At 33.3% G+C, this 14,263-nt stretch overlaps 3 protein-coding genes across 4 annotated transcripts in view; 2 read left to right on the forward strand and 1 right to left on the reverse strand.

The window, feature by feature from the left end:
• LOC117609840 (uncharacterized) overlaps positions 1 to 5,485 on the forward strand; it is a 26,447-nt gene extending 20,962 nt beyond the window's left edge. Inside the window, exons 3-9 of one of the 2 annotated variants that reach the window (XR_004582691.2) lie at positions 2,300 to 2,871; positions 2,970 to 3,270; positions 3,339 to 3,840; positions 4,089 to 4,247; positions 4,335 to 4,510; positions 4,580 to 4,872; positions 4,998 to 5,485. Coding sequence is in view for 1 of the 2 variants with exons in the window: in XM_034336562.2 (XP_034192453.2) it covers positions 2,300 to 2,871; positions 2,970 to 3,270; positions 3,339 to 3,840; positions 4,089 to 4,247; positions 4,335 to 4,510; positions 4,580 to 4,786; positions 4,998 to 5,077 (1,997 nt within the window). In the remaining variant the exon portion in view is untranslated. The remainder of the gene's footprint in view (positions 1 to 2,299; positions 2,872 to 2,969; positions 3,271 to 3,338; positions 3,841 to 4,088; positions 4,248 to 4,334; positions 4,511 to 4,579; positions 4,873 to 4,997) is intronic. The other variant, XM_034336562.2, reaches the window with a different exon arrangement.
• Positions 4,015 to 10,223, reverse strand: LOC117609838 (uncharacterized). The gene is made up of 5 exons (XM_034336560.2): positions 10,050 to 10,223; positions 9,879 to 9,971; positions 9,372 to 9,533; positions 9,068 to 9,305; positions 4,015 to 8,995 (listed from the first exon to the last, which is right to left on the reverse strand). Exons 1-5 carry the CDS (start codon positions 10,114 to 10,116, stop codon positions 7,042 to 7,044), a joined length of 2,514 nt encoding a protein of 837 aa, XP_034192451.1. The 5' UTR covers positions 10,117 to 10,223; the 3' UTR covers positions 4,015 to 7,041.
• Positions 10,224 to 10,427: 204 nt separating this feature from the next.
• LOC117609849 (TBC1 domain family member 19) lies at positions 10,428 to 14,093 on the forward strand. Its single transcript, XM_034336575.2, has 11 exons — positions 10,428 to 10,749; positions 11,399 to 11,521; positions 11,610 to 11,814; positions 11,901 to 11,988; positions 12,053 to 12,113; positions 12,192 to 12,422; positions 12,598 to 12,672; positions 12,727 to 12,961; positions 13,031 to 13,232; positions 13,288 to 13,474; positions 13,538 to 14,093. The coding sequence occupies exons 1-11, from the start codon at positions 10,636 to 10,638 to the stop codon at positions 13,604 to 13,606; spliced, it is 1,590 nt and encodes a 529-aa protein (XP_034192466.1). The 5' UTR covers positions 10,428 to 10,635; the 3' UTR covers positions 13,607 to 14,093.
• The last annotated feature ends 170 nt before the right edge of the window (positions 14,094 to 14,263 follow it).

The following is a 14,263-nucleotide window of genomic DNA, read 5'->3' on the forward strand; positions in this document are numbered from 1 at the left end:
CGATAGTTTTTAACGATAACAAGTTCCATACGAGTTATAACAATAGTTATTAACAATAACAAATTGCATAAATTTTTGCAAGTGAGATATCGCGGAAATATCTCCTATTAGATGTGAAAGGTTTCATCGCAATCGGTACACTGACAAGGAAACATCGGGGACTGATACACTCCGATTTTGATGAAACTTTGCATAAATATTTATTAGATCTGTTTATGAAGATGACTGTAATTCGTTGGTGCCCGTTTTTTACTTTGAGGGAGATATCAACCCTTTTATCCGAACCACCCTTTCTATATACGTGCTTATAAATCGTAAACAACAAAAGATGTCAAAAAATAGTTGAAATAAAAGTTATACCGTTTCTTGAGGTCTATAAAACTGCGTAAAATTTTTCAAAACGGAGGGGGAGGGGTAATTCAATTTTGTAAAAAGGATGATTTAAAAAAAAAACTCACACGAAGCTTTATAGACCTCAAGAAACGGTATAACTTTTATTTCAACTATTTTTTTATATCTTTTGTTGTTTACGATTTATAAGTACGTATATAGAAAGGGCGGTTCGGATAAAAGGGTTGATATCTCCCTCAAAGTGAAAAACGGGCACCAACGAATTACCGTTATCTTCATAAACAGGTCTAATAAATATTTATGCGAAGTTTCATTAAAATCGGAGTGTATCAGTCCCCGATGTTGCCTTGTGAGCCCCATCGAGTTGTCGCAGTGAAGTTAGCTACACATTCATTAACACATTCACACCGCGTCGTCGGTACTTCGCTCATCGGCTCACCGACGCGGCGTGAATGTGTTAGTGCGCCAACTTCACTGCGACAACTTCGATGAAACTCAGTGTATGTACGTGTCTTGCAGAGTATACATACATATGTATATAGAAACAGTAGAGAATTGGCAACTGTATGCTGACTCATACACCGGTAGAGATACGTAGGCATATGTAGAATTCAATGTAGTAGTAACAATAGTTTTTCACGAATATCTCGGAAACTAAAGCTTTCCGTTAATTATGCATAATGAAAAAGTTGTTCAGAATCATGTCCCTGACAACATATTAAAAGGTCATTGAAATCGTCCAATCTTGACATTAAAAACTTCCTATATTTTGCAATAACAATGAATAAATGAAAAAATTTTTTTCAATGGGACCAATCGGAAAACATACTCTACAAGATGCAAAAGGTTTCGTTCCGATTGGTCCATCCATCTCGGAGTAATCGGTGAACACAAAAAAAAAACATACTGATCGAATTGAGTAACCTCCTTCTTTTCGAAGTCGGTTAAAAATACAGCTATACGTGTAGGTAATAAAGATTTATAATACAGTGGTACCTCGGTATACGACCTTAATCCGTTCCTGATGTTTGGACTTATACCGAATAGGACGTACCAATACCAAACCAACCTTTCCCATAAGAAGTAATGTGAAAATGATTAATCCGTTCTCATGAAAAAAAAAACTCCTATTGATATTATACCTACATTATTGGGGTTGTAAAATAATTTAAACACTGTTTATGCCATGAACAGCATTTAAACGATTTCTTAGAAGTTTATAAAAAATATTCATTAGTTTATTTAACATAATTAATTTGTAAAATATAAATGATAGATTCTAAATTAACAAACCAAATGGAATAAATTTTATTGCCTTCTGTTTTACGGTTATAGTTTGTTATATGATATCCTTACTTGTATGATCAGTCAGTTAATGATACATCAACTCCGAATATAATTGATTATTAATTTAATTTTTCCTCTAAGATAATTATTTAAAAATGACGCAAAATTCAGACAAAAATTGATGTTGTATACCGAACAAAAGTCATATACCGAGGTACCACTGTATATGCCTTGGAAGATAGAATTATTACTTCTTTCACTTTAAATTAATAATACTCTGTGCAAGAATCCTTAAGAATCCTTTGTTACAAGAGATGTTCTACACATCAGATTTCACTAGTAACATGTTAAACGCCACAGTGAAAATGGCCATTTGTTGTGGGACGTATTGAAACTGTAATTATTAAAAATAGAAGTAGTTAATTTTCAAATTTCAAGTTTTAAGCTTTCTATTTGCCATTTTACATAATGATGTGTAGTACCATAATAACATTACTTAAAATAATGTTTTTCTATTGTTTTCTTTTAATTATTCGGGCATGTGTAATTTGCGGTATCAGTCAACGGTGAGCCCCATGGCGTTCAACGTGTTAATCTAAAGTAAACTACCAAATAGGTAAGATAAATTTTGCATATTCTAACATAATGATTGTTTCAACAGGAATGGGTTGCCTCTTCCCCTTTCTTCCTCTGCATATGACAGAAAAGGGACTGAGCATCGAGCAAATACGACTGATCTCGATGATATCACCAGCAATTGCGATACTAGGACCATTGATCGCCGCTCCAGTCGCGGACAAGTTGGCTGGTCATCAAGGAAGAAACGACAAATCGTCAACTGGTCGTTATCTCAGGGTGATGATCGCCATTGCTTGCCTTCTATCTGCTCTCTTCTACTTTTTTCTACTGTTTATACCCAGCGTGGATGTGATCGAGCCACCGAGGGAAAGGAGACCAGCGTTAAAGTTTAATTGCGACCAAACAGGGGCTGTAGTACTTCAAGAAAGATGCAAAGATCAGTTAACTTGTCACAAATGGTCCGACGACACCAGAGCTGGTCCGTTGCTCCTGGAGAGTTGCAATTATGCTTGTTATCCTGTAGGTTCGAAACGGTGGCACTCTGACGAAAACGACGGCTCTCCTGTATATGGGACCACTGATTCTGTTATGGGCGTTCTTGATGGTAGCGGCGAGACGACCGTGATACCTCTTGAAACCGAAATGTACGCCCAGGTGAATATCCGGCAACATACATATATAGAGATTAGAGATATTATTCAGAGTATCAAGGTTTAGAGGAAAGCTTGTCATTTTTTATTTTTCTATCCCAGGAGCAAGAAGAATTGAAGACGATAAAGAGATTTGTAACACATGACAGCGAGCCTCCTCATTTATGCTTCAAAGAAGGTGACAACGTTGTCTGCCACGTTTACACCGAGTACTCAGATAGTTTAGCTCTAAATGCCACTCTAAAACAAGCATTGAACAACGAGAGCGATCAAGAATGGTGTGCATATCCTTTGGCTGAGTACTTTGCATGTCGTATACCCCCAGAATTAGAAGCCAGAATGGCTGAAGTCGATCAGAGCTGTTTCATAGAATGCGACTTGGTTGATCCTTATACTCTTCCAGGTGGTACTATTATTTTAAATACCCTCTGAATTCCTGAATATATTAAAAATGAGTAATTTCACTTTCAGACAGCGTCCTTGTAGAGAGCCAATGCCAACAAAGAGAGGACTGGTCTGAATTAGTATTCTGGACTTATTTAGCCATTCGATCAACTGCTGACATTTTTCCAACAACAGCAGTGGCTCTGATTGATGCTGCAGTCGTGATAGCCACCAGAGAAACATCCTGTGGTCGTGGAGACGTGGGTCGTCAGTTGGCCTTTGGTTCACTTGGTTTTGCTATCTTTGGCTCCTTAACCGGTTATTTATGCACCTTGATTCAACATTTCAATTCCTTCTGTTATTTGCCAATTTGTATGCACTCTGTAATGATGTTGCTGGCTGCTCTGGTGGCACTTTGCGCGAATGGCATGCCTCTCAGTCCACCAGAATGGTGGTGGCATACCAGAAGCGGCATGCTGGCGCTTCCCATGAGTGCTATCAAGAGGTACGGCAGCGAAACTGCAGCGCTGGTAATTGTACTGATTGTCATGGGAACATTTTGGAGCGCCATGGACAGCTATCTACCTTTGTAAGAATTTATGATCTCTCTAATATGAAAAGCAGTTGGCTTGATGTTGTTTCTTTATGATAATGGAAGACTACTAAGTAAAGGTCGACTAAATGTCATGATGGTTTGAGTCACTGATTGTGAGTGTGGAAAAGAACACGATGAAATAATACGTTTAGAAGATTGTTTAGCTGCTTTATCAACTTGTTTTTTTTTTTTTTTTTTTTTAATTACTGTAAATTAAGTTTAATTTATATTATTCCTTTTAGACATTTACAAAAATTGGGAGGTGACGAATTGCCCATTGGAGTAGCAATGACTGTAGGAGCAGTAGCAGCTTTTCTATTCCTTTGGAAATCTGAGCATCTCGTTGACTATTGTGGTCATAGTAATCTTCTTATCACTGCCTTTACTGTGTACATTATTAGGTAGGTAAGTTTTTTGCCTAATATTATATGTATTGTTATACAATATAAAAGTTTTTGCTGGTCATAATTTGAAAATTGAAATTTTAGGTTTACTGGTCTAAGTCTGATTGCAGAACCCTGGTGGTCTCTAATTTCAGAGGCCTTTGAAGTTTTTACTTTAGGAATTATGTGGGTTACTGCCATTCTCTATCTTAGACATCTCGTTCCACGTCATTTAACTGTGACTGCTCAAGCACTACCTGTGATTGCACATTTCTGCGTCGGTATGCATCATTGTTTACCCTTTTAAAATGATATTTTTGCGAATCAGTACACTAAATGCTTCTAAACAGGTCGATGCATTGGAGCTGTGATTGGTGCTTACATCAATATTGATAACTGTAATATCGTTGACTCGCTTAGATTCGTTTATCGTTGCATGGCAGTTGCAGCTGCTGTTGTTGCTGCACTGTATTTCATCTTATATCATGGCCTATTGAAACCACGATGTCATGCACACAATATACAAGGTCCTCGACAACCACCTACTGTTGTACAAGGTAAAGCAATTTGTTAATATATTAATAGAAAAAATTAACATGCATTAATTTTGTTATGCAAGCTGCCATTAAGGAATATGAATTGAGTGAGTATACTGAAATCATTTAATACTGAAATCAACTCATATAATTTTATTTCTATTTCTGTACATTAGACTGTTAAGTAATATTAAGTTATTATGTCATGTCCTTATTTTTTTTTTTAACGTAGCAATGAATGGAAATGGAAGTTACACGCCGCTCAGGGTCTACCACAACGGTATGGGCAGAAAAGGTCAATTTCGCTACTAAAGGGTTAGGAAAGAAAAAGGAAAAGTGTTAACGACACTATAAATGTTACGTTACGGTGCTAGTGATTAGACTATCATTGTTATTGCGATTAAAATGAAAAATCATCATTATTGTTATGCGACACGCGTATGAAAGTACGTCTCTATTGTGCAGCTTTTAGCATTTCTCTGCATTTTAACTGAACTTTCATCATAAAATTGCCCTTTTATACTATCATTGATTTTCCTGCATACAAACCATTTTAAAACATTTGTTTGCTCGGGTGTACTCTTTAGAACACACGAGCTTCTCTATTTGTCGGTGCTGAAAAGAGAATAAAGAATTGATTAGATGGAAGTACTCAAATCATTAAATGAACTTTTTTTTTTTTGTTCAGTACTTTGTTTTATTTTTTTTTTTTTTGTATAATCATCTAGTTCATCAACAAAGCACTAATTATTGTAGACAGTTATGTAACTATATTAATCTTTTCATTTTAATATAAAATAAAATAAATTAGATCATTGTTTTTTTTCATGTACATACAAATTCATAATATTCCGAGTACTTGTATCTAATATCATTAAAAGATGCAACAATGTACTACTCAGTCACTATAGCGATAATAATTGTAACACATTTGTAATACTTTTTTATTCTCACCACCTTTATATTCTTTACAAATACACGTACGATTTATAACGTCGCGAAAAGCTACGAAATCATTTCGTAACTCCTGTTTTTGATTCTTTGTACATCTTGACTGCAATCACGTAAGTGTTACGTGTTTAGATAGTGTTTATGAGAAAAAAAAATTTCTAATGACCTGTTGTACCTACCTAAATAATACTGAGAAATGTTCGTCTCTTTATGTAGGATAAGGCTACTTGAAAAATAAAAGGAAGTAATATATTGATTTCTGGGATCAGTGTGTGTGTATACGAAGAAAAGAAGAAATAAATGAAACTGAAGAAAATTTGAAGTTTTAATGTCCAGTAGCTTAAAAATAAAGTAGGCTCAACTATTTGTAGTAAATTTATTTTCTAGACTTAATTCTATGTCCAATTATCAGATGAATTTACAATTATCATACAAAGGTTCATTTGTTTCAATATAATATTAATAAACTAAGAATGAACTATTAGCTTAGGACGTATAAAACAATAACCATCAATATTTTTTATGGTTTTCTTTTTTCATTAGTTTTCAATATTTATTTATTCACATCTATTACCTATATGAATGTAAATACAATATTAAGTATTTTTATAAAACATATTTATGCAAACGTTAACTGATGTTTACGCACAAATATAAATGACAGAATTCTATTTTTTTCTATGTCCATAATCTTATGAAATAAAAAGTGATAAATGAAACGGAAGGTCATCATAAATAAATGTCGTGTATAAAATTTTTACAATAAACAGTAATTAACATTTTAAATATTAAAAAGAACTACTAAAACTTTGTACATAATTTGCGTCATACAATACATTGTATACGTGGCAAATATTTTTAACTAGCATAATGATCCACATCACTATCGAAACATGTATATGTTTTACTTATTCTCAATAAGCAATATTTAATGAGTTAATAAAATACGTTCCAATTTTTATACATGTGTAGATACTTGAAAATATTGAATATTCAGTTAGGATTTTTTTAGGATGATCAATTATAGGAGAATTACATCAGTAAATTTGAGATATCAATAGGCAATACTATCATTATGAATTCATGTATTATAACTTTTCCTTCAGGTTCGTTATGTACGCATAGAAAAATGCAAGCAAAGAATTTTCAAACTGGAATTATATTATGATCTAAAACTAAAAACTAACACTTACCGATGTTGATTCTTTTTGTAAACAATACTCTAAACCGATTTTCGCATATTTGATTGATTGTGAATAATAAGATATACAAATGTTAACAAATGATGAAAGTTCTACGAAACTTAGTTAATAACTATTGTTTAATTAATCGTCAATAATAGTACAGTCGTCTTCATTGCTGCTTTCAATCTCAACTATACCGCAATTACTCCTACTCGTATTCTGTTCGTTCTTCTCCATTTCATTTTCTACACAAATTTCATCACTAGAATGTTTCTGAAGTTCATCAACGGGTATAGATTCTTTTTTAATAGTCTTTGCTTCTTCTAAATTATCATTCATGTTACTAACCATTTTTACAAGATCATCTACCGCTTTGCACGTGATTGAATTCATTGGCTGAGCTGCGGATTTAGAGCTACTGTCCTTTGCAACAGAAGTGTTTAAATTACTAGTACTTGGTACAACTGATGTATCCATGGTTTCTAGCATTTCCGAAATAAATGGTGAATTGGCCTCTATTAGATCCTTTAAAGGAGTTTCATTCGGATCAGGTAATTTCTTTGAATCCTGCACACCTTGAACCTTCGCATTACTTTTTTGTAAGAAACGAATAAAATGTTCTTCATAACTTTTTAATTGCTTGTCTTCTCTACTTGATAGTGACGAAGAATTTTGTTTTTCTGTTTCCTGATCAATTTTATTCAATTTAGAATGACTTATACATTTATCATAATCTTGCAATTCAACATCATATATTTGTATTGATTTATCAACCAGTGAAACCGAATCATTACCGATAGCTTTGTTTACAGTAGTTTTATTCTTGAAAAACTGCATTTCTTCCACAGCATTTGTGGTACCAATAAACTCAGATGGATTCATGCTATCGTATTGTATTTCAGTGTCCGAATCCGAATCAGACTCGTTAACACAACTCATGTTTAAAGGTATGTCTTCGTGTTTGTCTACGTTAGGGGTATTATTACTATTCGTCGAATGAACGAAACTCGTTTTTAAGTGCTGCGTTTTCCACTTATTATATTCTCGTACTATTCTATCATTAACATATGCTAACTGCGTAACAGCATTACGTATTTTACGGTGAAATTGCTTAATCATGACACGAGCCTCGTTTAACTCATACTTTTTAAGTTCATCTCGTTTTGACGCCTTGAACAAATCTTGAAGTTCAATCCTTAGATTTGTTAAAATATTATCAACTTCCTGACCATGCGGAAGCAACTTTTGATTTAAGGTTTTTTCAATGCATTTAGCTGACGTCTCTAGCGTTTTTGTTGTGTCAATTGTTTTCAAACTCACAAGAGCAACAGGTACCGCCTTATTACTATCAATGTTGTTCTTAAAGGATGATGATTTCGATGAACCTACGACTGCTACATCATCTGAATCACTTTCAATTTCTATAACGTTAGATCTTGGTTTCAAAAGCGACGTTTGTACCTCTGGTAAAGAAAAATGTGATCTATTCAGTATGTTTACGCTTTGATTAGGTATGGTAACCATTGGGACAGGTGTGTAAGGCATCGCCTGATATAAATTCATTTGATTCATTGGATTTATCGAACCAGAAACATGCGAAATAGGTACAACCGAAGATGTAGGGTGCAGAAAGTTTGGTGCTGTCACAACATTCATAATTGTGTTATACATTGTTGGATGTTGCACGGCAGTAGACTTAACTTTATGAAGAAACGAGGTGGTTTGATGTTGAGAGATGACACCGCTTGTGTTAATGATGGCATTTTTACCTTCGACTATCGTCTGTTCACAGGAGAATAAGGACGGTAGTATTGCATGAGGCTTAAACTTTCCTTCCGATACCTTACTATGTGGCCTCTCAGCTATGGATATGTTCCCGTTGAAAAACCTTCCTCTACCTCGACCTCTTCTTCTGCGTTTCGTAATCGAAGTTGTTTCCATCAATTCCGGTATGTAAGTTTTGTCTTCTTCCTCCGAATTGGATGCGGTTCTTCGGCGTTTTCGTTTTCTTCTACGCGGACAACACTTTGTTTCATCTAAGTTCATCTTTTCTTCTATCTCTTTCTCAGTCAAATTACAATTATTTTGTAGTAACCTAAAACGTTACGTGTTTATGTTCAACCATATAATTTAATAGATCATCATTTTTTGATAAGTTATCGATTACCTGTTCATCGTTTGAATATGTTGAAGCAAAGCCCAGCAGGTCGCTCTGGCATTATACAAATCCCTAGGATCACAAACAAAACATTTCCACTTTTCATCTGCCTCAATCTTTTTTCTTAAAATTGGATCAAAGTTCCTTCTAATGCACTTATAACAGAAAGTATTACTACAGAACGAACAGCAGTATAAATTGCCACCGTTTGCGCACCATCTACAGAACATATCTGTGGCATCATCACCTGTCACATAACGATAAAATTTCATAAATTATGTATACACTTTCTTTATTTTAATAATATAAGTACCTTGCTCAAAGGTACCATCTCCATAAAAGTCTCTGCATTTGGCACACAGTAATGTGTGTAAAACAGGATGTTCACACATATTGTAGGATTCTGCTACTGCAGATCCAATATGTGCATCACATGCTGTGCAGTGCAATCTTTTAAATCGTACTGCGGATATATCTGAGAAATATACATAACAAATTTAGTATATCCTAGGTAAACTTTACATAATTATTTAATGATAATGAAACAATTTAGTTTTTTAAATATTATTTTTAATATGCGTACTAGACAGAAGTATCTAAATACATATGATTGAAAAAGAACATATTTAATTACATTATAAATACTTTTTTACAAATATCCATGAAGTTAAATATTTTCGTAAACATAGTTTGTAGCACAATTTTTTATGCATTGTTAAGAAAAGTGATATATACAAATACATCATAAAGCATATCAGAAAATGTTGAAAGCAGAAAGAATGAATGATAAAACAGGATTAATGAAACGCGAGGAGCTCACCATTGCCAAACATAAGTTTGTAAAAGCTGTATTCCTCCTGGGAAATCGGCGCTGAGACATTTGTCGTACTTGGAAGCAGCTCCCTGGGAGTTACTGTAATACAAAGTAGGTTAGACATGATGTCTCATGATTGTTCGCATCTAATTCTCAGGGAAAATGCTTCAACCATACCATTCTCTTTTACGTCCAACTCCTTTACTTCGTCTACTTGCACTTCAAGCATACTTGAAATATCCATCGTTAATATGTTTTTGATTACAATTACGCTAAATATTAGGTTTCAAAACACAGGTTATCGCACCGCCATTTTTGTGCGAGCGCACCGGCCTGAAATTTCGGGGGAAAAATCATTCTGACGTTCAAAAGGATATGCGGTAAAGAAAATTTATTTACAAGATTTTCAGACATCGAATAAATGATCAAAATCAAAGAAGATATAACATTTTTTAAATACATCGTTTAAAAATTAATATTGTATTACAACGCTTATCAACTTTATATAATAGAAACATCTATTCTGTAAGTTTTTTGTAAGTTTTTATCATTCAAAACATGTAATATGTACATGTTGCGAATTTAAGATTATAATGACTTATTATTTCATTAGTCATTTCTAAGTTTAAAAAATTATCCCGGGAACGGAAGGGCATACACCTTCGTGATTGCCGGAAAGAATTTATTTACAAATGGCGACTGTTCTTTGGAATTGGTTATAAAACAGTTTAAATTAATTAAGAATTTTTAGAAAACTCTAATAATGGCTGGTAATACAGAGGAATTTCAAGAATCACAGTTAAAAAAGTCCGCAGAAAAGTTAACAGAGGAGATACAGAATATGACGAACTATAAAAGTCTTTACACTGAAATACAGGCAAGTGCAAAGTGTTTAATGGATACGGCTGTATTATTAAATTTGTGAATTTTATATAACGTTCCTTATAATTTTACAATATTCATTTCAAGATTATGTAATCAGCAATAAGTTATAATAAACAAAGTAGGCTTTTTTAGGGAAAATGACGTTAAAGGGGTAGAAGGAAATTTCAAGATCTTAATTTTAACGATATTAATAATAAAAGTGATTTAGAAACAAAATAACATAATTTCTAATTATTCAATGTTATAAAATCTAGTATATAATTAAGAAATATGAGTAATAACATAATTATAAATTCAAATTCCCCCGCGTAAATTTTCATATGCAAGTGATATATGTGGGACCCCCTCCCCTAGATCATTATTCTCTCCCTGGCCACCGAAGGGGAAGGGCAAGACCCCTTGGAAGGGGTAACCTGCGAGGGGAACTGGGAATCTGGGAATCCGGGAAATCTTCAGGAAAGGTCATGAACTCGGGGACGGGGGAGGGGGGGATTACTGCCATTTTTCCTGGAAAAGCCCACCATGCTCAGTACTGTACTAGAATTATATATATTAATTGTTAATTAATTGAATTGGAAACTGGAAATACAGGATATTTTAAAAATATAGAACACAATTAACAAATTATTTCTTTTTTTTAGAAACTTGTAGCCTCTACAGTAGTAAAACGAAAAGATTTCAAAAGTACATTGTTAGACGCGTTAAAAAACAATGGTTTAGAAACAGAAATAAGAAATACCGTGTTTCATTGGGCAAGATCACAGGTATACAATTTGAATAAAAAATTTGTCATTAAAATTGCAAAGTTTTTTTCAATAAAGTATTCGTCTATTGACCATAATTTTTTTCAAGGGTTCTTTAACTACATCCACATCATCTACGGAGGAAGTTGATTTGAGTTATTTGAAAAAAGCTCAAATACAATGGGAGCGCAGGATCCAAAAATCACTGAATTCGACGTGCAACGAATTAAACGTACCCCTAGCTCGTATAAGACCGAGCATTGATCGAGAAGAACTCACCGAAAAGTGGAACGAATTAAGCACCTTCGATATCGGTGAATTTCCCTACTATAATTATAAATAAATTTTGGAAATTGTTAACGCTAAATATACAAAATTTAATTAAATATACAACTTTCAGATTTGTCACAATATAGACCTCTCTATGCACCAAAGGACTTCCTGGATGTGCTACTTGCTATAAGAAATCCTTCTTTCAAGAAACAACCGTATGCATACTTTATAATTAATTGCATTGTTTAATTTTTTTAATTAACACTGTTAATGTTTCAGAGATGAATTAAATTGGGAATTCAGTCATATACAAATTCGTGTAAAAACACTCACGCAATTGGTACGAATTCTTGTTATACATATATCTTGTTTTATAATCGGTAAAAAAACATATTTTAATTGTTAATATTTTTTTAAGAGGCGTTTTTACGTAGAACTGGCTACTGGAATGCCACTGCTAGGAGTTAATCCCGACATGCCAAGCTCGGAGAATTTTGCAAATCTAGAGGAGGAAAGGATCCATCTTGGTGAAAAAGTATTAAGATCCAATCATGCACCGATTGCGCAAGAATTTTTGAAGCGTGGAGCGCCCAGAGGGCTGCGAGGACGTCTTTGGTCCCTGGTATTAGGATCAGCAGTAAAAGAGAATGTAATGCTTTATTTCACTCTTCCAAGATACTTATATTACTTTGTCCCTCAATCGAGGTCAATCGGGGGCGAATACAATTATTTTTTCTTTTCTTACTGTTCCTAAAAATAATTTTCTATTTTCTATTTTCTATTTTCTATTTTGATTATACACATAGAATTTTATATTTTCTTAGGACGCAGAATACTATGAAGAATTAAAGAACATGGTGCTGCAGTATGATATTGTCATAGATAAATTAATAATAAAGGTAATCAAGTACTGTCTTTTTTAAAAATATATTGCAATATTTTTGGTTTTTTAGGATGTACAATTAACGGCACGGAACGACGATCAATATTTTGTATTTGAAGATGTTTTATACAAAACAATGTTATGCTTTTCTCGTGATTCAGAAGTATTAGCGCCAGTTACCACAGACAAAAGTGCGGGTGGTCAAGTAATACACGCGGTATTACAAGGGAAACCAGCGACATTGGAGAACACTCTTGTATTCCCTCCAAGTGGTGTGATTCCATTTCATGGTTTCGCAATGTATGGTACTGTAAAATATATTTCCATGATTATAAAGTAATTAATTAAAATTAATTAGATATTATTATTTGCAGCCACTCCTTTTTGTTATCTATACGACGACTGCTGCGCCACCTATTATACGTTTCGCGCCTTTTATTTGAGATATTGGTTCCGATTACACACTGTATCTAGTCATGAACAAGGTATTGTAGCATTGTGTTTGCTTTTTGAAAGATTGCTACAATGCCACGAACCTCTGCTCTGGATTCATTTCAGAAACATTCATATACAGCCGTAAGTCTTATTTTTACTTTTTTAATCATACAATTAATTAAATATTCTTTTTTAGGGTGAAAGTTGTTTTTAAGTGGATCATGAGAGGCTTCAGTGGACATTTACCACCTGAACAATTGCTCTATCTTTGGGATTTAATTTTGGGTTATGATTCTTTGGAAATAATCCCTCTACTCGCAGTTACCATTTTAAGCTTTCGGAAAGAAAATTTAATACAAGTCAACAATCAACAAAGTGTCGAGGTAAAAGAAAATATTATCTTTTGTCTAATTATGAATTTGTTGTTTATAATTACATATTTTTAGGCGATCTTAGCAGATTTATCTTCTTTAAAAGTTATACCACTATTGCAATTGGCTTTGCTAAGAGAGTAATGTGAAATTAACATTATACTCTATATTTTGAATTTAAATTCAAGGGATTATAGTACTATACGTTTTGCGTCTGCGCACAGTGCTACCCATCGCTGCACAAATCTGTTTACTGTTCGTAGAAAGTTTGGATGAAGAAACCGGTACCAATATATTCTTTACAATGGTAAAAGATATTTAATTTGGAAACTATGTACTATTTTAACATTATAACACTAAAATAATGGCTAGAATGAAGACCAACATTGCCTGTACTTGCAGCTGATTTCGGAACGTAACTACACATGTATAGGGTGTTTTAAAAATACGAATATGCATATAATGTTCTATAGAAAACACTATTTAATAAGAGTATTCGACGTGCACGATAACTATTTCTATAAAGAGCAAAATTTGTAATCTTTCAATACAATAATTATAATTGTACTTTATGATCCAAGTATAGTAATCCTTCAGAGGGAAAACAATTTTAAAGATACAGTTTTTTTCTTTATTGTACCATATGTTTTGAATGTATGTATAATAAACTATCTTTTATTTCTAAATATTGATACCTTTGTTAAAAATATTTAATATTGTAATATATTCCCATATATTCTCATAAAATTGTTATTTTTTAACTGTTTATAGTACTGTAAGAAGTTACAAGTAATGTAAATC

Source organism: Osmia lignaria, chromosome 5, assembly GCF_051020975.1.
Source record: "Osmia lignaria lignaria isolate PbOS001 chromosome 5, iyOsmLign1, whole genome shotgun sequence".
Classification (NCBI taxonomy): Eukaryota; Metazoa; Arthropoda; class Insecta; order Hymenoptera; family Megachilidae; genus Osmia; species Osmia lignaria.

Bases quoted from the DNA above. Each gene is read 5' to 3' on its own strand.
- LOC117609838 (XM_034336560.2), bottom strand. From the start codon at position 10,116: ATGGATATTTCAAGTATGCTTGAAGTGCAAGTAGACGAAGTAAAGGAG. The intron at 9,972-10,049 runs GTATGGTTGAAG...TTTGTATTACAG, and splicing joins GTTGGACGTAAAAGAGAATG to TAACTCCCAGGGAGCTGCTT. The intron at 9,306-9,371 runs GTACTTATATTA...GTTATGTGACAG, and splicing joins AGATGGTACCTTTGAGCAAG to GTGATGATGCCACAGATATG.
- LOC117609849 (XM_034336575.2), top strand. From the start codon at position 10,636: ATGGCTGGTAATACAGAGGAATTTCAAGAATCACAGTTAAAAAAGTCC. The intron at 12,673-12,726 runs GTAATCAAGTAC...TTGGTTTTTTAG, and splicing joins TAGATAAATTAATAATAAAG to GATGTACAATTAACGGCACG. The intron at 12,962-13,030 runs GTACTGTAAAAT...TATTATTTGCAG, and splicing joins TCATGGTTTCGCAATGTATG to CCACTCCTTTTTGTTATCTA.